Source organism: Octopus bimaculoides, chromosome 10 (genome assembly GCF_046866305.1).
Source record: "Octopus bimaculoides isolate indiv1 chromosome 10, ASM4686630v1, whole genome shotgun sequence".
Classification (NCBI taxonomy): domain Eukaryota; kingdom Metazoa; phylum Mollusca; class Cephalopoda; order Octopoda; family Octopodidae; genus Octopus; species Octopus bimaculoides.
The window spans coordinates 67,002,970-67,025,011 of record NC_142937.1 but is presented as its reverse complement, the minus strand read 5'-3'; the positions used below and the strand labels follow the sequence as shown (position 1 = coordinate 67,025,011).

General features: G+C 36.2%; 1 protein-coding gene and 1 pseudogene across 2 annotated transcripts in view; both read right to left on the bottom strand.

Moving 5' to 3' along the window:
* Window positions 1-12,307, bottom strand: part of LOC106883815 (uncharacterized) — a 1,126,149-nt gene extending 1,113,842 nt beyond the window's left edge. The window contains exon 1 of one of the 2 annotated variants that reach the window (XM_089358746.1): window positions 11,895-12,307. Coding sequence is in view for 1 of the 2 variants with exons in the window: in XM_089358744.1 (XP_089214870.1) it covers window positions 11,895-12,103 (209 nt within the window). In the remaining variant the exon portion in view is untranslated. The remainder of the gene's footprint in view (window positions 1-11,894) is intronic. The other variant, XM_089358744.1, reaches the window with a different exon arrangement.
* An 8,384-nt stretch (window positions 12,308-20,691) lies between these two features.
* Window positions 20,692-21,803, bottom strand: LOC106881737 (glyceraldehyde-3-phosphate dehydrogenase pseudogene; annotated as a pseudogene).
* Window positions 21,804-22,042: the final 239 nt, after the last annotated feature.

Genomic DNA, 22,042 nt, shown 5'->3' with positions numbered 1-22,042 from the left:
AAAGGGAGCATTTCGATTATAGCTATCCAAATTCTTGACTGGTACTTTAAGTTAACGACCCCGAAAGGATGAAAGATAAATTGAGCTGATCTCAGCGGAATTTGAACTCAGAACAAAGAGAGCCAGAAGAAATAATGCTCAGTATTTTGCCAACGCAGTAATGATTCTGCAAGCTTGCTAATTCTCAGACTTCACTCTTTGCTGGTCTTCAAATGAAGACAAAACCACAGAAATGGTCAAGTAGTTGGCTCATTAACATACTTATGATTTAATGACAATCGTTTGACATCGTATTATTATCTCTGTATCATAAAGTGGATCATTCTTACACGCCAACAGACGCCAGTAGTAATGAATGAAACTTTAAATAACAAGGAAGTTAGATGTGATTTACAGTTGATTCTAACAACGGCAAGATATGAAAGAAAGAAAACTGGTCGAGGCGAAAGTCAGGTGAAGAAATTGTTACTACAATTGCTCTTCAATAATTATATAACTGCTCAGGAATTTTAAAATTCTCTACTTCTGAGCCTTGGTTCATTCTTGCTGTTAGTTTTCTTACATTAATGAGGTTACTATCAACAAATATAGACAAGAATCCCCTGGTGTTACGGGACTAATGCGTTATCTACAAACTTGCCGTAAGGCAAATTCCTGTATCAAGGAATTAATTTTTTTATGGACTTCCATGAAATAACGAAATAATATGTACCGATGAAGGGTTTTTTTTCGAAAGAAAGACAATAAAAGCATAGTAGCCTACACAGTACAATATTTATATATAAAAATATTTGAAGCGAAAAACGTAAGGAAATAAATAAGAATCGTAATATCGTAGTAGGGTGAGTACTTACCACAAAAATGAGGACTATTATCTCAGAGATAGTAGTGGAATGAGAGTCCCTGGGAAGATGATACTAACTTCTATCTTATTGTTTACCACCATCATTATTGTGTTAACAACAAACAAGATGAGGACAAATATCCGTCAAATGTAAACAATGTACCATCATTATTGTCATCAACATTTATTTGAGGAGTGTAGACCTTATCTGTTTGATAGCTATGGTACATCATCCATTTGTACAGCTCGGTGTAGAAACTAAGCTCATTGTAAATTCCTCGTGTAATCTTTATGTTAAGTTCACTGTTATTGCACATGTTTCTCTATACATTTTTTCACAGTAAGTTTTGCAGTCGGCTTAAGTAGAGTATTTTCGTACTTTCATCAGTATTCTCACAGCATCAATTCCTCGCAAGATAAACGTTCTCTATAGGCCACTAGTAACTCATTCACATCATTCTCTGTGATTACTTCAAATCCTACACATCATTTGCAAGCGACACAATATCTTTCTGAATTTGGTGTAAACACTTCAGCTTGTGGAAAACTTGTAAAATCACAGATACAAATTTCAGGATATCACTTCAGTTATTGTATACACAGCAATATCTCCAGCTTCTTCCAGAAGTTCATAAGAGTGAGTCTATTGTTCCTGCCAATCACTTTCATAAATTGCTTGAAAGTTCTTCTCAGCTGATATGCATTAAAGTTAGCTATCACACCTTGATCCATTCACTGGGGCAGTTGAATTTCGGAGAATATATTTCTACTCTCACGTTACGTTATCGGTAAACTCTCTTACGTTCACTGGGTCGCTTGGTGCATTGTTTGAAAGGAGCAATCTATTTTGGAAATATATTTCATGCTATAACTTCCTACAGCAGGGAAAAAGATGCCTTCTTACTTGAATGCCAAATCAGAGGCAGCTTGTTGTCTTATTGCTTTGAATGTAAAACTCAAAATGAGAAGATGAAAAGGTGAAGGAGTGCGGATGGTAGGGAGGAAACGCTGTATAATTACAGTTAGTTGAAGGGTTGAAGGGCTGCTACGTTCATGAGTACTTCACCCCTTACAATTCAGATTTAAGCCATAAAAACTCCACACTACTCACACACGCATATATTTATATACATATATACATACATACACACATGGACATGTATGTATGTATGTATGTATGTATGTTTACAGGCATCCTCTGTGTTACGAATACTTCAGGTTACACGATTTCGTGCTTACAGAAATTGCAAAATATGACTCGTATATCACTCCGAAAATCCAAGAGCTTTGAAGAGTTGCACAAAGTTTAATCTGCCCCTGATTTGGCGACCAAATAAGAAAGCATAGCGAAGTACTTTTTCAAAGTGTGGTTTACTCTCTCCTGCTGTAGAAAGATACAGTGCCAGACATAATATTTCCAACAGAGCATTGCTTCTTTTGGACAATGCTTCGAGCGAGCCACCCAGCGAACTTAGATGACCTTTCTGATAATGTGAGAGTAGAATATCTCCCCAAGAATACAACTTCTTTGCTCTAGTCAATGGATCAAGGTGTGATAGCAAACTTCATAGTATATAATGAGAACTTTCAAGCAATTTATGAAAGCAATTGACAGGGAGGATAACCCGACAGTTAGAGACTTCTGGAAGAAATTCAACATAATGGATGCTGCAGATAATATAGTTGGGTCATGGGATGAAGTGAAAGCTTAAAATTTGAAAGCTGCTTGGAAAAATATATGGATAGATTGTACCCATGTCATTAAAAGTTTTCCTCGTGCAGAAAGTCTACAACAGATTCGGAAAGATATTGTGACAATTGCTAAGGATGTAGGATTTGAAGAAAGATGATGTGACTGAGTTGTTCGTGTCCCATAGAGAAAATTTAGCTAATGAGGGCTGATGCAGTTAGAAAAAGAACAAACTGAGAATACAGATGAGACAACGGAACTTCCACCTATACCACTTAAATTAAGTACAAAAATTATTGCTAAAGGGTCGGCACTTAAAGGGGAAGGTCTGAAGGTTTTTGCTGAAAATGACTCTAATCGTGAACGTAACAAACATTACAAGAGTTGACAATCAGCTCAGTTCCTACACTGAGCTATACGAAGAGATGATGCGTCCAAAACAACTTCGGGTAAGTTCTTCACCCCTCAAGCTGGTGTTGGTGATAATGAACTATCTACTATAATAATACTCTTGTGTTCCTCTCTGTCACAACATATGAATGAGAAAGGAAGGGGTAAAGGATGAATAAGGAAGGAAGAGTCGGTGGCAAACTGGTAGGATGGTGAACATTCAACGTTGAAAAGAAAAATCGCACAGCGCTTTAACTCTGTGTGAGTATATGTGTGTATGTATGTGCGTGTACAAGGGAAGTATGTGAATGTATGTGAACATTGACAAGTGTATTAATTTGATTTACCATCCATATTTATATATAAAATACTACGATTAGCCGTCATTTTTTATGACACGTGGCCAGCTAGTAAGGTAATAAATATTGTTCCTTATCTTCCTTTTATCGTTCATTCCACCACTCCTCATACAGTAGTCAACGCCTTTTATGGTAAGAAAGTACTCTTATGAAGTTAAGATTGCTATTAATTCCCTACCGTATCCTCTTGAAATCTTTTTGCTTTTATATATATATATATATATATATATTGTACTGTGTATGCTTAGAAACTATCATTTTCATTAGAAAGGTGATCGTGTTGCTTGTTCTCTGTTGTTTACTCGTACTTTTATTTTTTCGAACAAGTTCGTAGGAATGCAATTTCGCTTGATAAAATGAAAATCAATAGGAAAATAAATTTCGTATTCCGTGATTTCACGTTACGGCCAGATTTTCAGGAATGCATTACTTCGGTAAAGCAAGGGATTCCTGTATATATATATATATATATATATATATATATATATATATATATATATATATATATATATATATATTGCACTTAATGTAAATACATCGGGAAAGGCAAATTTACTGAGGTATTCGTCCGAGATAATAACACTCATGTGTAAAAACTCAATATACGGAGGAAGACGTGCTGTGTTTTAATCTAATACTACTTCTGTTGCATATAACAGATTTTTATTCAGTTGACAGGTTATTCACAGAATCAGTAATTGTTTATTCTCTGTTGTTCGCCGTGAGTATATGCTACTGACGACGCGACGAAACAGAAATACGTCTAGCGATCTTCTAACTGTACTGTAAGAATTTTAGTCTAATAAGCCAATGCATATTCTGTATTTAAACTCAGCATATCCATAAGAGGTATTATCTCTGGACGAATGCCGCAATAAATATGCGTTCCGTAATGTATTTGCCTTAAGCATGATACATATATTGCTGCTTTAATTAAATTCTGCTTCTATTGCACTTAAAGAATGTGCGTGTATATGTGCGTATGTGTGTATATGTGTGTGTAAGTGTGCGTGTCTGTCTGTCTGTAGCGTCCTATAAGCTACTAAGTGAATGTAGTTGCTAAATTCTTGAAAGTAATCACATTTTGCATTAGAGCGAAACGATAGACTGTATATCGAAATTAGTTGTCATACTCTACAATTTCCGTAAGCACGAAGTCATGTAACCTGAGATAGCCGTAATGTGGGGATGCCTTTACTTTCTTTTACAAATCAACTGGCTGCAATATACAATTTTTTAATATTTTTTTTTATATATTTTTGTTGACAAGTCAAAGAATTTATTCACGACTTAGCTTATCTCTTATACACAGTACAATATACACACAGGCACTTCTACATGAAGACTTATATATAATTATTTAAACACAGACGGTAGAAGGAGGGGTTAGGGGTTATGAGAAACAGGCGGAAGAAATGCCGCTAGCAATTTCAACATTTCGCCTTGGTGAGATTATAACGTGTCGAGAAGTAATGAGTTTAAAAGAAAAGGCAAAAGAAACCATTTCCCGCCTGCTGTCAAAGCCATTTCATCCTCTGTCTGCGTAAAGTAAAGGTGCCACTCTAAATTTGAATTTAAAAAACAATTGAAAACCTTGTTTTGTGAAACAAAAAAGAACACACAGTCGTCACTCGCAAGCGAATATGACCTTGTAACATATACCATGCTTTGGCTAATTATTTCTCACGGAGAAACATTGACACCGTTTCAGTTTTTCCACTTATGGTTCAGTGAAATATCCGAGGTCTGACAGCCGAGTTGTGGGAGGCAGGTACACCAACCCTGGACTGGCGTTCATTTTCAGCTGAGTAGTCTAAAGCAACGTAAAATAGATTGCCTTGCTTAAGAGCACAGCGTATCGCTCAGTCGAGGTATCGAACCCACAAGCTTATGATAGTGACTCCAATAGCCTTAACGCCAAGGAAAAGCGCCTTCATTCTTGTTTTATATCATAATAATCAATCCCTGCACATTAATGTCCTAAAACTCAGAGGGCTGATTACGCGGTTTCCATGGCGTATAAGTAACCGAAATCATAACGTACTCCCTGAACGAGACACCAGTCCATCAATGGATTACTCATTTACTGCAGTTGGGCCTGGTGCGACCTGAAATGAAGTGTTTGGCTCAAGAACACAACGTACCACCCGGTCCAGAGATCGAAACCAGAATCTTATGATTATAAGAGCAACACCCTAACCACTAGTCCACGCATCATCATTTCATTGTTGTTCTGTGATTAATATTTAATGTAATCACACAAACATCGGAGTTCTTCCGCCAGATGTCTCTTAATAACGTTTTGTGACTGTGGCTTGTACATGAAAGTATGAGTTACTCAGCAAAATCTCGTTTACCTGGAATACGTAACCCCAGCAGCCAACAAGGAAGCATATATGCCATCTTTCGACCTACTAGAAATAACTACCAAATTTTCCTCATAAATCTGCTCTGCATTAAAAAAAGCGGTACACATTGATGATTTAAGTCTACAAAATTAAAACTAAGTAGCGATCTGAGTGTTTTGGGCCACAAGTCAGTTCGATCAGAGTTGATGGGAAATATATAACTGCAAAGTCGTATCACCACCTTTCTATATGTCTTCACTTATTTACAACATATGTGAGACAGTCCAATCATCATCATCATTTAACGTCCATGAGTTGGACTATTTGAGAGAATCGGAAGGACCCAAGGACGTACCATGCTCCATTGTCTGCTTTGTCATGATTTCTTCAGCTAGCTACTTTTCCCAACATCAACCATTTACAGCGTATACTGGGTGTCTTTTTTCACTCCACCGACACTAATGAGGTCGTCATGTAGCTCATAACACTACAAAACCTGAGGCGCGTGGTAGCTTTATGCAAGGAGGTGAGGGTTAAAGTTTGAAAAAGAGTGGGAGGGGCGAGCATGTTCTTGCTGTAGAGGAGTTACATGGTTATTCACATTTAGAAGAGAGGATGAGAATGATCAGTAGGAGCTGCAAGTCCAGGAGGCTGTTCAGTTAGAACCTGTATATAAAGAGATGTAAAATAACGGAGAGATCACAACTTTTCCATATTACAGATTTTAAAACCTGCTGGAGTTATTTGTCCATCAACAGAGAATGTCCTGAATGTTAAAATACCTAGATTGTATTACATACATACAAATATACATACATAAATGTATATATATATATATATATATATATATATATATATATATATATATATATATATATATATATATATATATATCTAACGAATTTTATAGCGTTCTAAATTGAACAGTAAATGAAATTATAATATAAAATCTTTAGGTTTACATTTGAGGTAATTTACCGTTTGCTCGTTCATTGCACATTTGGGATGGAAAGTTGTGTGCCATCTATTACTTTTTCATCCTGTTTTCTATATTTTCATGGGTCAACTATGAAAATTAGATTTGAATGATTTCTGTTTTTTTGGGATGTGTATTGCTAATAATAATGATGGTGATGATAGCAATAATAATGGGACCCTGAGGAGATGAAGTATCCTATATTTTATAATATTTTATAATATTTTATATGTATTAATCATTCTGGATGTTCTATCGAAATGTACATAGGTCTATTTATTTGTTATTATTATTGTTATTGTTGTTGCAATAAAGCATTTTCAACGGATCAATTTTGAGCTCTATTTAAAGTTGATATATATATATATATATATATATATATATATATATACATATATATATATATATATATATATATATAGGGTTAATGCAGAAATTGGCCGATCCAGAGATGATTCAATTTTATGAATTTCGGTTAGTTTGCTCCCTCGCTTTTCGACACGTGTGTAATAATAATAGTGATGATATTTAATGTGGTTCGACGATTTAGCGGCTCCTTTCAGCATATATATGGAAGAATTTTTTCTATGCCCTTAATTATATATACATGTGTGTGTGTGTGTGTGTGTGTGTGTGTGTGTGTGTGTGTGTGTGTGTGTGTGTGTGTGCGTGTGTGTGTGTATGTGTGTGTGTGTGTGTGTGTGTGTGTGTGTGTGTGTGTGTGTGTGTGTACGTATATATATCTAAGTTACGAGGTTACGAGGACGTAAACAAATCAATTCCGCTTGTCACACACTGGTATGGGACAAACACAAAGACAAAGGCACATACACACACACACACACACACACACTCACTTATATATATATATATATGTATATATATATATATATATATATATATATATATATATATATATATATATATATATATATATATATATATATATATATACGACAAGCTTCTTTCAGTTGCCGTTTACCAAATACGCTAATAAGGCTTTGGTCGCTCTGGAACAGTAGTAGAAGAAACTTTCCCAAGGTGTCACTCTGTGGGACTGAACCCAGGACCATGTGGTTAGGAACCAACCTTCTTATCACACAGCCACGTCTGCAGCTTGTATATTTATATATACTAGCTGCACCCGTGAAAAATTCACGGAAAACATAAAAAAATGTAAGCATGTGTAAACAGTATGCTGATGCCATGGGGAACGTCTGTATATTATGACCGTCTGTCTTTACGTTCTGAGTTCAAATTCTCCCGAGGTCGACTTTGCTTTTCGTCCTTTCGGGGTCGATAAATTAAGTATCACTTGTGTACTGGTGTCGAACTAATCAACTGGCCCCCTCCCACAAGAAATTCAGGCCTAGAAAAGTACATTGTGACAGTTACAGAATATAGAAAATAATGTAACACCAATGACTGTATAATCCAACCAAAATATCTCAGTTACACAAACGTAAACGGAATTACTACTTAACCTTAAAATACATCGCACATATTCAAAGAACCTTAATGTACAAATTGAAATGCAAAAGAACGAAATAATAAATGGATTTATGAATGAAAGTTTGGTAATTGCGTTTATTTCCACCACGCGACACTTATTATTGCAAACATGTTTTAACTAACCTAAACTACACACACACACACACACACACACGCACAAATACATTCATATATATATGTCTCGAGTTGTAGTTGTAATTCAAAGGAGTCAGCCTTGTCATATTCTATGTGAATCTCCCTAAGAACTACGTTAATGTTATGCATGTCTGTGGAGTACTCAGCCATTTGTGAGTTAATTTTATCCTCGTGTAAATGAAAAGTGAAATTGACATCCAATATTTGCTGTGTGTATGTATCTATGTATGAACTTTTCTTTGGATTTATGTGTCTACTGTCTCTCTCACTTTCTCTCTTTCTCTTTCACTTCCTTTGTGTCCCTCTTCTCTACCGCTTTTAATTTAATACTGTGTATATGTATCTATGTATCTACTTCTCTTACGATGTGATAAACATTTAAAAACACAAAACGAGCGCCGTCACTACTCACTGTCTCTCTCTCTCTTTCTCTTTTTTTTCTCTCTTACTTTATCTCTGAAGCATTTAAAAACACAAAACGAACGCCTTCACAACTCACTGTCTCTTTCATTCTCTCTCTCTCTCTTTCTCTCTCCCTTTCTCTCTCACTCTCTCTCCCTTACTTCCTCTCTGTCGTCCTCTCTCTCGCTTTGCCACTTCTTTTAAGTGTGACGCACACAACAGGTACGTACAAAAACAAAAAGTTAGCGTATTAATATTGTGTATGTATGTATGTATGTATGTATATATGTGTGTAGTTAGGTAGGTAGGTAGGTAGGTAGGTAGGTAATTAAACTTGAAATAGGCTTTGTCCCATCAAATGTAATACTTTTCTATCGTTCTCTTTTATTTTTTTATATTTTGGGGGTCGTATGGAGGAAAGATCTGAGTACTTGGTTTTCATCTACCCTCCGAGACCGATGTTGTAATGGAAACTACACTCTGTTCAGTTAAAAGAATGATGGTTCACTCTGTCTTTGACTATTTTTGTAAGTCTATCCAATTTAACAATCAAATCACTCTAGGCGAAATAATATTTCTTCCTATCAATCTTTTGAGTTGTTGAATGTGGATCAAAACTATAATATATATCTTGATAATGTAATAACTGTCTAGAGTTCGGTTCTGTCTGTCCTTCATTTAGAATAAGTATATAGTTGTTTTCTGTTAGATAACACTTGAGAATAAGTGAGACTAAGTATTTTGCTATCCGTCACAATTGATCACGCACGCATAACTTGGGCCAGCTATGTAGTTCCGGCTAAATAAACTGAACAGTATGAGATTTATTGCTTTAATGTCATTTTGAAAGTTAGAAGTTCCTAGTTATGAATTTTTGCCATCGTCTTGCAAGTAATTACGCAGGTCTTTTTATATTGATATTAGATGTTAGGAGAAGTTATAATCGCAATTCCAAGGTCTTGAATAGAATGAAAATAACCATATAAATCCAACTAAACACTTAGACAGATACGAGAGAAAGATTATTCCATTTAGTGTCAAGTGAGGTGATAAATATCAGAAAAACTGGTAAAGAGCTACTTTAAGCAATTAGGATGAGAATTTACTCATAAAATTCCATATCATTCCTTGATATTTTATACGATTTTTTAACCCCAACTAAATTATTTAGCAAAAAATTACAAGTTAGGTACCAACAATACCAGCAGCAGTAAACACATTTCTATTATGTAACATTGTAATGATTAGCTGTGAAACAGGACTTCTCTATCAGCTTCGTTGAGTTATATAGCTAAAGTGAGAAAAGAATTCTTTTTCTTTCACATTACGGCGATAATAAGAAAATAGTTTACGTGGAACACATTTATTTCTGCTTGTAAAAATTATATCTGAAAAAAACAAGTGGTTTCAACGTTTAACAATACCGGTTTTTACCTCTTGCTGTCAGAAACCGCTGAGAATCCAAGACATTAGATTTGGTTCACATCAGAGGACGAGTGAAGCAGCAAGATTGAGTATTAAGGATGGTAGAAACATCTGGTCAAAAGTCATATCTGACTTAACAAAGCTGGTAAAGTTGTGAGGGAGTTGTGTCCCCTATATCTGTTAGTTCCCCTAGGTAGCTCTGGTGTTGCAGTTGAAGGGACCTAAACACTCACAGAACTACTTCGCCGCTTGATAAGTCATCAACTCCTGCATTCAGGGAATAGCACTGCCCTCAGCATAAAGTGTTTATTCTAAACGTTGTAAGAGAATCTGGAAGAGCACAAACTGCTGAGGGATACAGCAAAGCTATCCTGTATACATGCCTAATTTCTGAAATCTTGATGGCCAACAGAAGCAGTTCTCATTCTTTTTAAAATATTATCCCCTTATAGATTAGAGGGGTTGGTATCAAAACCCTTTACTGGTAATATAGATAATATGTTGTTGGCACTCAGTCGCTTCCGGCGACGAGGGTTCCAGTTGATCCGATCAACGGAACAGCCTGCTCGTGAAATTAACGTGCAAGTAGCTGAGCACTCCACAGACACGTGTACCCTTAACGAAGTTCTCGGGGATAGTCAGCGTGACACAGTGTGACAAGGCTGGCCCTTTGAAATACAGGCACAACAGAAACAGGAAGTAAGAGTGAGAGAAAGTTGTGAGGGTTCACCACTATCCCCTGCCGGAGCCTCGTGGAGCTTTAGGTGTTTTCGCTCAATAAACACTCACAACGCCGGGTCTGGGAATCGAAACCGCGATCCTATGACCGCGAGTCCGCTGCCCTAACCACTGGGCCATTGCGCCTTCACTATAGATAATACAGACCTCTCATATATGGATTCGTCATAAGACTTTTGGATCACGATTTAGAGGGGAATAAATGTTCTCTTAACATGATAAATTAAAGGAATCGTTAAATCCAAATTATATTTTTCAAATAAAAATCATGACAAACTTAGTCACGTGTGAAGCATGAAATATATAAATAGTTGATCTGCTGTATGTCATTAAAAAATTAAACGTAAAAAGGTGGAAATATATAATTTGTATAAAGTATTGAAAGGCTAAAAATTTAACTCTTCTAGCTTGTTTTTATATTAGTTTTATACATGATGAAAAGATATGGTTTCTACGATGTGCTAAGATGAGAAAATTATAGCATGTCTTGTTGCGCGAAGGCCAGCGAGGCGACTTTCCGGTGGGAAATATAGTCCCATGCACAGGCATTGCTGACATTTTGCATGGGCAATGGTCAGTGATAATATTCCTCGGCCACCAGTAAACAGCTATTATTATGATCTTGTTAGGTAGGTAGGTAGGTAGGTAAGTAGATAGATAGATAGATAGATAGATAGATAGATAGATAGATAGATAGATAGATAGATAGATAGACAGAAATATGTATATGTATACTCTGCAATTCAACTACCGTTCTCTCCTAATAAAATTGTAGTCACACGTAATGACGAGGCTCTGTGCGTAATGAAAAACCTTGCATATTATAAAAGTACTCTCTTTATACGTAATGACAAAAATCCACTAATATCCAACAACAATATCCAGTTACATGACAAAAGTACATTTATATAACAAAAACACGTTGATCTGCGATAAGTTGGAAGCGAAAATAAGCTTCCATTTGAAAGTATCGTAAAATTATTAAGAATTTTAAACAGTGACAAGAAACGCTTCGTATCTGTGAATGTGACAACTGTAAACTTTAGAATAATGTTTCTAAATATATCTTACTTACGTTTCTCTCTTCATCACTCCTTTTCTTGCCATTGTCTCAGAATTCTCCAAGTTTCTAAACATTCTTCTAATATCCTTTGTAAATTTTTCCGCTAAACAATTCTTTAAAAAGTCATGATATTTCGGTTTCTTGGTTTTGGAAGCCGAACGCGTTATCGCGTGGATACGCCGCATCACGTCATGCACGCACACACAAACATACGTAAGCATGTACGTACATACACATACACACTTACATATGTGTAGACATGTAACGTTTTGTGTGTGTGTGTGTGTGTGTGTGTGTGTGTGTGTGTGTGTGTGTGTGTGTGTGTGTGTGTCTGTGTGTGTCTGTGTGTGTGTGTGTGTGTCTCTGTGTGTGTGTCTGTGTGTGTGCGCCTGCGAATAGCTTGGATAGATGGATCTCCGTTGCTTTCCACAATGAGGATTCAGTTGTTCTATCATCCCAGTTACCTTCTCATTGAAGTGACGTGTAAGTGACTGAGTATTCCACGCACGTGTATGCTGAAAGTAATTCTCAGATAGAATCAGTGTAGAACAATGTGATATGGCCATAACCTTCAATTACATGTATATTCCCTCCGACTGTAAAATACACACACACATACACACACATACATATATACATATATGTAATAAATTCATCTGCGCGCGCGTGTGCAGTAAAATCGATAAAAAAGAGTAGTCACCTCTCCTTGCGGCAAGTTTATTGTACACTTTTAATCGATTTGCACGTAAATAATATGTGTTGTCAACGCAAAACAACACCAGCGTCAATGGAGTCTGATGGTACATATATATGTGTGTGTGTGTGTGTGTGTGTGTGTGTGTGTGTGTGTGTGTGTGTGTGTGTGTGTGTATGTGTGTGTCTATGTACATGCATATATAGATATATACATAGATAGATATCATATTCATATATATCTATGTGAGTATGTGTCTGTGTGTGTGTATGTGTGTGTATGTGTGAGTGCGTGTGTGTGTATGAGTGTATTTATGTAAAGTTTGATTGTTTATTTATGTCTATAGAGGCGGAAAATACAGATACACAATTAAATTTTAACAGTCCATTTAATACGTATGTTTCATAGATAAAAAAGGAATTTCATCTCTAACGCAGAATCTTTCTCAGTTATATAATAAAATATCATTACTTAGTTTTACTTCGTTATTACTGATTATACGATTTTATGCCACTACAAGGTAGTCCCTCCTAGCTAAATTCACATGGATACTATAACTAGGATTTAGAGTGCTCTGTTCTTATTGGTTTTGTGTCTTAAATTCTGGTAATGTACATCGCTTGTAAGCTTGATACGATATATACATGTGTGTATATGCACGCGCGTGTGTGTATATGCAAGCGCGTGTGTGTATATGTGTATGCGTGTGTATGTGTGTTGATAAATGTGTGTGTATTTGTATATGTGTATGTATGTGCATTCTATTAATCTCAATTATTAACCAACATGTTTGTGCTTATTACAGATTCAGTGTTCAAATTTTGTCAGGATTAGCTTCAGAATTTGACATCTATGTCCTTCGTCATTTCGTTGTTAGAGGAACTGAAATACAGAATTCGTATTTCAACAGATTATACTCCTTCCGAATAAATATACATATATGACCTGCTGTCAAATTTAGAAATTTCAGCCGACACCTAACAGTAAACAAATATAGGGAGAAGGATGGAAGTTATAAATTATAGAATGGAAACGGTTTTCTCAGTTGAAAGACAATTTGAGATAAGAGAGGAAAATTTTCAGTTATTAAGACCGTAGTAAAACCAAGGATATTGTCAAAGTTTCCTTGATATTTACCTAAGTTGTAGAAAGCTGTTGTTGTTGGCACTCCGTCGCTTACGACGTCGAGGGTTCCACTTGATCCGATCAACGGAACAGCCTGCTCGTGAAATTAACGTGCAAGTGGCTGAGCACTCCACAGACACGTGTACCCTTAACGTAGTTCTCGAGGATATTCAGCGTGAGACAGTGTGACAAGGCTGACCCTTTGAAATACAGGCACAACAGAAACAGAAAGTAAGAGTGAGTGAAAGTTGTGGTGAAAGAGTACAGCAGGGTTCGCCACCATCCCCTGCTGGAGCCTCGTGGAGCTTTTAGGTGTTTTCGCTCAATAAATACTCACAATGCCCGGTCTGGGAATCGAAACCGCGATCCTATGACCGCGAGTCCGCTGCCCTAACCACAGGGCCATTGCGCCTCCACTTGTAGAAAGCTATAGCTGTGAGAACCCCTAACATTTCCTGACTTTGCTTGTTTACTCAGAGAAGTTCTTGATGAAGGCACTAATCCTCAATAACATAGATGAAAATCAAGTCATACGAAACAGCATTAAAATTAACGTCAAAAAACTGTTGTGCTGACGACGCCTATTAAAGCAATAAGCACTGATTCCTTCTATCCAGATTATCAGATTGTCTTTTCTTTAGTGGCATGTTAGTTCCAGAGAAAAATTGTAGGTTAGGAGGATTATCTCCCCTCGTCCCTTTTCAACTAAAGTTAATGACAGTTGCACCTAACTTTTGTTGTATGTGCACGTGAAGTGAAGTATAATTTAATTTAAACGAACCCAGAATTATTTTGTACGGTATTTAATATACGTTCATTTGTCTTTGTTGTTCGAATTCATGCCAGTTGTTCCCCCGAGTAATTCGCTTAGCTCGTTTTCTCTTTACGTACATACATACATACACACACACACACGCACACACGCACACACACACACACACATACACACATACACACACACATATATATATATATATATGTACGTGTATATATATATATGTGTGTTTATGTGTACGTACGTATGTATGTGCATATATATAATATATGTTTGTATATATATAAATATATACATTTGTAGATATGTACATATATATTCATACATACACACAACAATGCGTGTATGTATATATATAAATTTATTTGTGTGTGTGTGTGTGTGTGTGTGTGTGTCTGTGTGTGTGTGTGTGTGTGTGTGTGTGTTGAGAGGTAGAGAAAACGACATATTAATGATATTTTCAGGTTGATTGTAAATATATGCAATCTAATTAGTGCATGTGTGTGGGGGGTGGAATACGTGTGTGAGTGTGTGTATACGTATACTTTCATATACTTGTGTTAGTGTGTGTTTTAAAATCAAATTTCTCTAAGTAAATTTTGGTCTCTGAAGTCAACAGAATAGACAGCTAAATGTTGGCCACAAAACTTCACAACAGACATCTGAGCTGATTGTTTCAAAGATATGATTTACTGCATTAAATCTGATTAAATCACTCTTTCTCTCTCGTCTCTCAGATCTAACTAAACGTACACATATATACGAACATATCAGCAAACGTACATAAATGCATTCATGTGTGTGTGTGTCTATATATATATATATATATATATATATATGTGTGTGTGTGTGTGTGTGTGTGTGTGTGTGTGTGTGTGTATACATATATATATATATATATATACACCCATATAACTCATGTACATATATATATATATATATATATACATATGTATAATTTATATATATATACATACATATATATGATATAATATATATATATATATATATATATATATATACACGCACACACACGCACACACACACACACACACACGCACACACACACACACACACATGCATACATATAATATTTTATATGTGTGTGTGCGCATTAAACTTTTACCAGGAAAACGTTGATAGCGATTTCGATGTTTCAACTTGCTTTCCTTAGTTAGACTGTCTGAAGAACGCTAGCAAACCCGAAACTTAGAAGTCACAGTCAATCTATTCCTCGTACAAATTTAATAAAGAAGTATTGAGCAATCCTTCTCGGCATTATGGCAGAATGATTGAAAAGTTCGCTTTGCGTATCGGGTACGATTTCACTTCGTGGCATCGTGACCACGATTTATTTTCTACATCATCAAGCCATAAAGTGAGTGCGAAACCGGGGTAGAAGGAAATTTGTAAACAAATTTATGATGTAGGTTATACCTGAAATATAATATACAGCTATATGACACACTGAACACCTTGATTCTGACAGAAAATTAGATTAAGGGTACACGTCTGTGGAAAACTCAGCCATTTAGGTGTTAATTGCGGAGCAGGTAACCCCTCATTCTGAAGCAACAAATGTACGGGCATTTATATACATACATACATCCATCCATCCATCCATACATACATACATACATGCATACATACATACATACATACATCCATACATCCATCCATCCATCCATACATACATACATACAAACATGCATACATGCATACATACATACATACATACATACATACATACATACATACATAGGTGCAGGAGTGGCTGTGTGGTAAGAAGTTTGCTTCCCAACCGGATTCCGGGTTCAGTCTCACTGCGTGACACCTTGGGTAAGTATCTCCTACTATAGCCTCGGTACCAACCAAAGTCTCCTGAGTGGATTTCGTAGATGGAAACTGAAAGAAGCCCGTCGTATACATATGTATGTATTTGTGTCTGTGTTTGTTCATCACCATCGCTTGTCCACCGAATTAGCTGTTCAGCAAAAGAGACCGAAAGAATAAGTACTAGGCTTACAAAGAATAAGTCCTAGGGTCGATTTGTTGGACTAAAGGCGATGCTCCGGCATGGCCCCAGTCAACATGCTGAAACAAGTAAAAAGAATATATATATATATATATATATATATATATATATATATATATATATATATATATATATATATATTCATACTTACATATACGCACGCATGTACTTATTAGATACACTTTCATTCATACATACATACATAAAAATATATGCATATAGATAGATAGATAGATAGATAGATAGATAGATAAAGACACACACGCACATATACACCTCTCTCACTTTCTTCTCTCTCTCTCTCTCTCCCTCTCTCTCTCCCATTCTCTATCTCCCTCTCTCTCTCCCTCTCCCCCTCTCTCTCTCCCTCTCCCCCTCTCTCTCTCCCTCTCTCTCTCCCCCTCTCTCTCTCCCCCTCTCTCTCTTTCTCCCTTTCACACACTTTCACTTCCGCTTTTAGTCTTTGATGTCATTTACGTTTTATTCGCATGTTCTTAAACGGAGTAACTGTTTTTCACACTTGCAACATATATACATTAACTCTCACAACCATACTTCCTTTGCGTACCTTCCGATGCGTGTACGTGTTTGTGTATATGTGTTGTACTTGTACGAGTGTCTATGTGCGTGTATATATATATCTATATATGCGAATGTTTGTTTTTGTGCCCATGCGAGTATTTGTGTATGTATAAGAGATTTTTTATGTGTCTACAAATCAATTTCAACTTCATATATCCAACAAACTATAAATGAGCGTATATAATTAAGCGGAAATATAATTGCATTTTAAAAATAATTTTATCTATATACGTTATCAGGCAGTGAAAGCGCGGCAAAGAGAGGCGGGTGTCATTAATATTGTCTTTGTATTTTAGCAAGAAATATCATTTGATCACTCAGTTTACAGGACCATTCGATTAATTTTAGTATGTTTATATATTTTATGTTATGGCTTTTGCATACAATGTCTTCATACACGTAGCCTCATTGAGTTATTCAGTTTACTCGTGTGTGTAATCTCGATATATAAGTGTGTATGCATGTATATATATATATATATATATATATACATACATACATACATACATACGTACATATGTATGTATAGATATATATGCATTATTTTTGTATATATACATATATGTATATATGTGTATATATATATATATATATATATATATATATATATATATATATATATATATGTATATGTATATATGTATATATGTATATATATATATATATATATATATATATATATATATATATATATATATATATATATATATATATATATATACAAACACATATAGATATGTATATTTATATAAATATATATATACACGTGTATATATATACATATATATAATATGTATATATCTATGTATACATATACACACACACATATATATACATACAAATGAATATACATATATATATATATATATACATGCGTGTGCGTGCATGCGTGCATGAATATATATATATATATACAAAAGCATATATGATTATGCTTACGCTACATGTTCCCTCCAGACACCGAATTAATTTCTGCCTCTCCCTTTTCCAAAACGTTTCCGCTTTTAATATCAATACTGTAATTAACAGGCCTCTAATGACTCCGTAATTAAGAGATGCCACCAAACCTGAACAGTGACTTCTATCTCAAAATATTAGGGACTTCAGAGTTGAAACGAGAAAAATTCAATAATACATACATACATATATATAAAGATAATATATATATATATATATATATATATATATATATATATATATATATATATATATATATATATATATATATATATATATAAAGATATATATACATACATACATATATAACGATTATTTGATGTACTTCACTCAAGTTCATATCAGTTGAAATAGAACAAGTTTCTAACAAGATATCTTTCATTCTTTTACAAAGAGAAGCAACCAATGAGGCTAGAACTTCAATGCTACTCAAATTATTACCGAAGATTCATTGTCTTTTCTCAGAAATACACAGCGATGTTTGGGAATTGACATAAGTTGAGCAATCTACTGTCAGGCCGAAACAAAGTTAAAACACGGGGAAGGACAGCACCTGACACAAAATGGCATTTGTCTAATATCTTCACTTTCGAAAAGAAAACAGAAACAACCTGTTAAATCGCTTGCGTTATTACACAGGGAAGAAAATAAACTGGAACTGTTTCAACCATTTCCTGTATCTTGAATTTAAATTTTCCTATCTTTCTACATAGCAAATGACCAATGGACTATGGTGACTTTCTCTCAGTTAAAATGCTTTCATCAAATATTCGCTGCAAGCAACCTCTATCTCCCTCTTCCAAAATGCTTTCTCGCAAGCGAACGTATCCTGGTATCATATACCATATTTTTGCCAATTGTTTCATTTGCTTATGTTATCGCGAACCGACATCACCCATTAAACGTCTTGTACTATGGTAGTATTATTCTCGAATGTAGGACAAAAGCCCCCTAGGACAAAAGCTCCACGGACAAAAGCTTCTCGGACAAAAACCCAATAGTTAAAGTGTGAAAGTAGACAAAAGCCCCACGGTTATATTTTTCGATTATTTTTTCGTTTTTTTTTTTCACCTGTTACATGTTTCAGTCGTTAGATTGCGGCCATGCTGGGGCATCACCTTAAAGAATTTTTAGTTGAACGTGTCGATCTCAGAATTTTTTTTTTTTCCTTTTTACTTGTTACAGTTATTAGACTGCGGCCGGCCATGCTGGGGTACCACATTGAAGAGTTTTTAGTCCAATGTATCGACGCTAGAATTTTTTTTAATTTTTACTTGTTGCAGGTATTATATTGCGGCCATGCTGGGACACCACCTTGAAGAATTATAGTCGAATATAACCACCCCAGGATTCTTTTTAATGATTTTCAACCAAGGGGTTTTTGTCCGGACCCCATTATTTTCAGCTAAATAATCGAGAAACATTGAATAGGAATCCAAGAAAATTCCAATCAGACTTCTTAGAAGTCTACTTCGTACTGTGACGTGGCATGACAACAATTTTTTTCATTTTTTTTCTCACATAGTAAAACATGTTCATCAAAGATAGCTTTCATATTGACGATGATCACCCACAGAAAATATGCAAGAATATAATATAAAACAATCCCAAACAAAAATAAATAATTGTTAAAGCAGATATTAATAAACACACAAATATATACATTGTAGAAAATTGACATCTAAAACTGTATTTTAGGAAACAACCCCAACAACATTGGCACATATACACGTATTTATAAAACAAAAGTGATGCGATTACAAACCAGACCCTATCATTCGCAAGTATATTTTTCAATTGTAAAACTGGAGACATGAATCATTTCACGAATGGGACAAATCCTCGTCTCAGACATGAATAAGTTACCCAGGGGCAACAGAGGAAAATAATGACACATATGTGCATTGCCAAAATTAAATCCATGTCCTGTGTCACCGAAGAAACAATTGGAAGTAGCCCTCGGAAATACTTAGCATTAAATCTCTTTCAGTGAGCGAGAGAGAGGGGTGCAGAGAGAGGAGGCAGAGAGAGAGGGGGGCAGAGAGAGGAGGCAGAGAGAGAGAGAGAGAGAGAGATGGGAGAAAAAGTATGATACCACATTCGCAGTTTTCAAAAATAAGGACAGCTGGATGTCCTTCCTAACGCTAACCACTTCACAGAGTGTACTGGCCACATTTCCGTGACACCAGGACGAGCGAGGTCGCCAAGTAACCAGAAGACAAGACCCCTGAACTGGATTGGGGCATAATACTGAGGGGGGAAGGCAGAAGGATTGGAGGAACTGTCTTGCTGAAGAGGTGAATACATTGCTTCCCTATCTCGAAAGAGGGAGAGAGGGAGAGAGGGAGAGATAGAGAGAGGGGGGAAGAGCTGTGCGGCCAAGACACAAGCTGAATATAAGAGGGATAATAGGAATATAGGGATAATACTTAGTGGCATATCGTCCGTCTTTACGTTCTGAATTCAAATTCCGCCTATGTCGACTTTATCGGGGTCGATAAAATAAATACCAGTTGAGTACTGAGGAACGCTATAATTGATTTAACTCCTCCCCGCAGAATTGCTGGCCTAGTTCGAAAATTTGAAATCATTATTATTATTATTATTATTACTATTAACATTGTAATATGAGGAAGAAAAGAAGACCGACCTCAGATCAAACTACTTTGGCCATGTGCATGATCAAATCAACCACGCGGTGTGAGTAGCCAGTTTCATTATCATACCAGGAGACCAGCTTGACAAAGTTGTCGTTTAGGCTGATGTCAGCTGCAGCATCAAATATGCTGCTGTGAGTGTCACCCAGCAAATCTGTTGAGACCACAGCATCCTCTATGTAGCCAAGAATTCCTTTCAGTTTGCCTTGTGATGCGTTCTTCACGACTTTTTTTTATTTAGTCGTAGCTGGCGCCTTTCTTAAGACGACAGGCAACAACAACAACAACAGAAACATCAGGTGTGGGGATACGGAATGCCATACCAGTCAATTTTCCATTTAAGACCGGGATGACTTTGCCAACAGCTTTTGCAGCTCCAGTGGAACTTGAAATAATGTTCTGGGCAGCCCCACGTCCACCTCTTCAGTCCTTTGCTGAAGTTCCATCCACAACTTTCTGTGTCGCAGTGTATGAGTGGACTGTGGTCATGAGTGCTTCTTCAATGCCAAACTCATCATGGATCACTTTGGCCAATGGTGCAAAGTAGTTGCTGGTGCAGGAAGTATTGCTCACAATATTGAGATCTTTTGTGTACTTATCATGATTCACTCCCATTACAAACATTGGGGCATCAGCCGAAGGGGCAGAAATAATTATCTTTTTGGCTCCACCGTTCAAATGAGCTGCAGCCTTCCCAATAGTGGTGAAAACTCCAGTACTTTCAACAACATATTCAGCCCCAGCTGAGCTCCATAGAATGCAGGCAGGATCTTTTTAGCTAGTCACAATAATGAAGGTATTGTTGATCTTCAGTTTATCGCCTTCCTTGCTAACACAAGCAGGGAGTTGCCCATGAGTGCTATCATATGTCAGCATGTAGACCATATAGTCCAGCTCAATAAAAGGATCGTTGACAGCAACAACATTAATATCCTTCTTTAAAGAAGCACGTAGTACGATGCGGCCAATACGATCAAACCCATTGATTCCAACTTTGGGTGCCATTTTCGATTTCCGATCGTGAGAGGAGAGAGATGCACAACATACTAGACAAAAGTTTTTCTCTTCCAGTGTTATCAAATGAAACCATATTGTCTTCTCAGAAAACAATATGGATTATGAGATCTACACATCTCTTAGTCGGCCCGAAATGGGAGGCGAGGTGAGAGTGCAGTTTAAGAAAGGTCTGGACCTCGAAGTTCGGACGATCTTCATGGACCCGCAGGGTAAGTTGGTGGTCCTAGACGTGAGCGACAGTGAAGGTGATGCCTTTAGACTAGTCGTTGTTTACGCCCCTCCCCTCCACGTTTGGAGGTTTTCGTTGGGACGTTACAC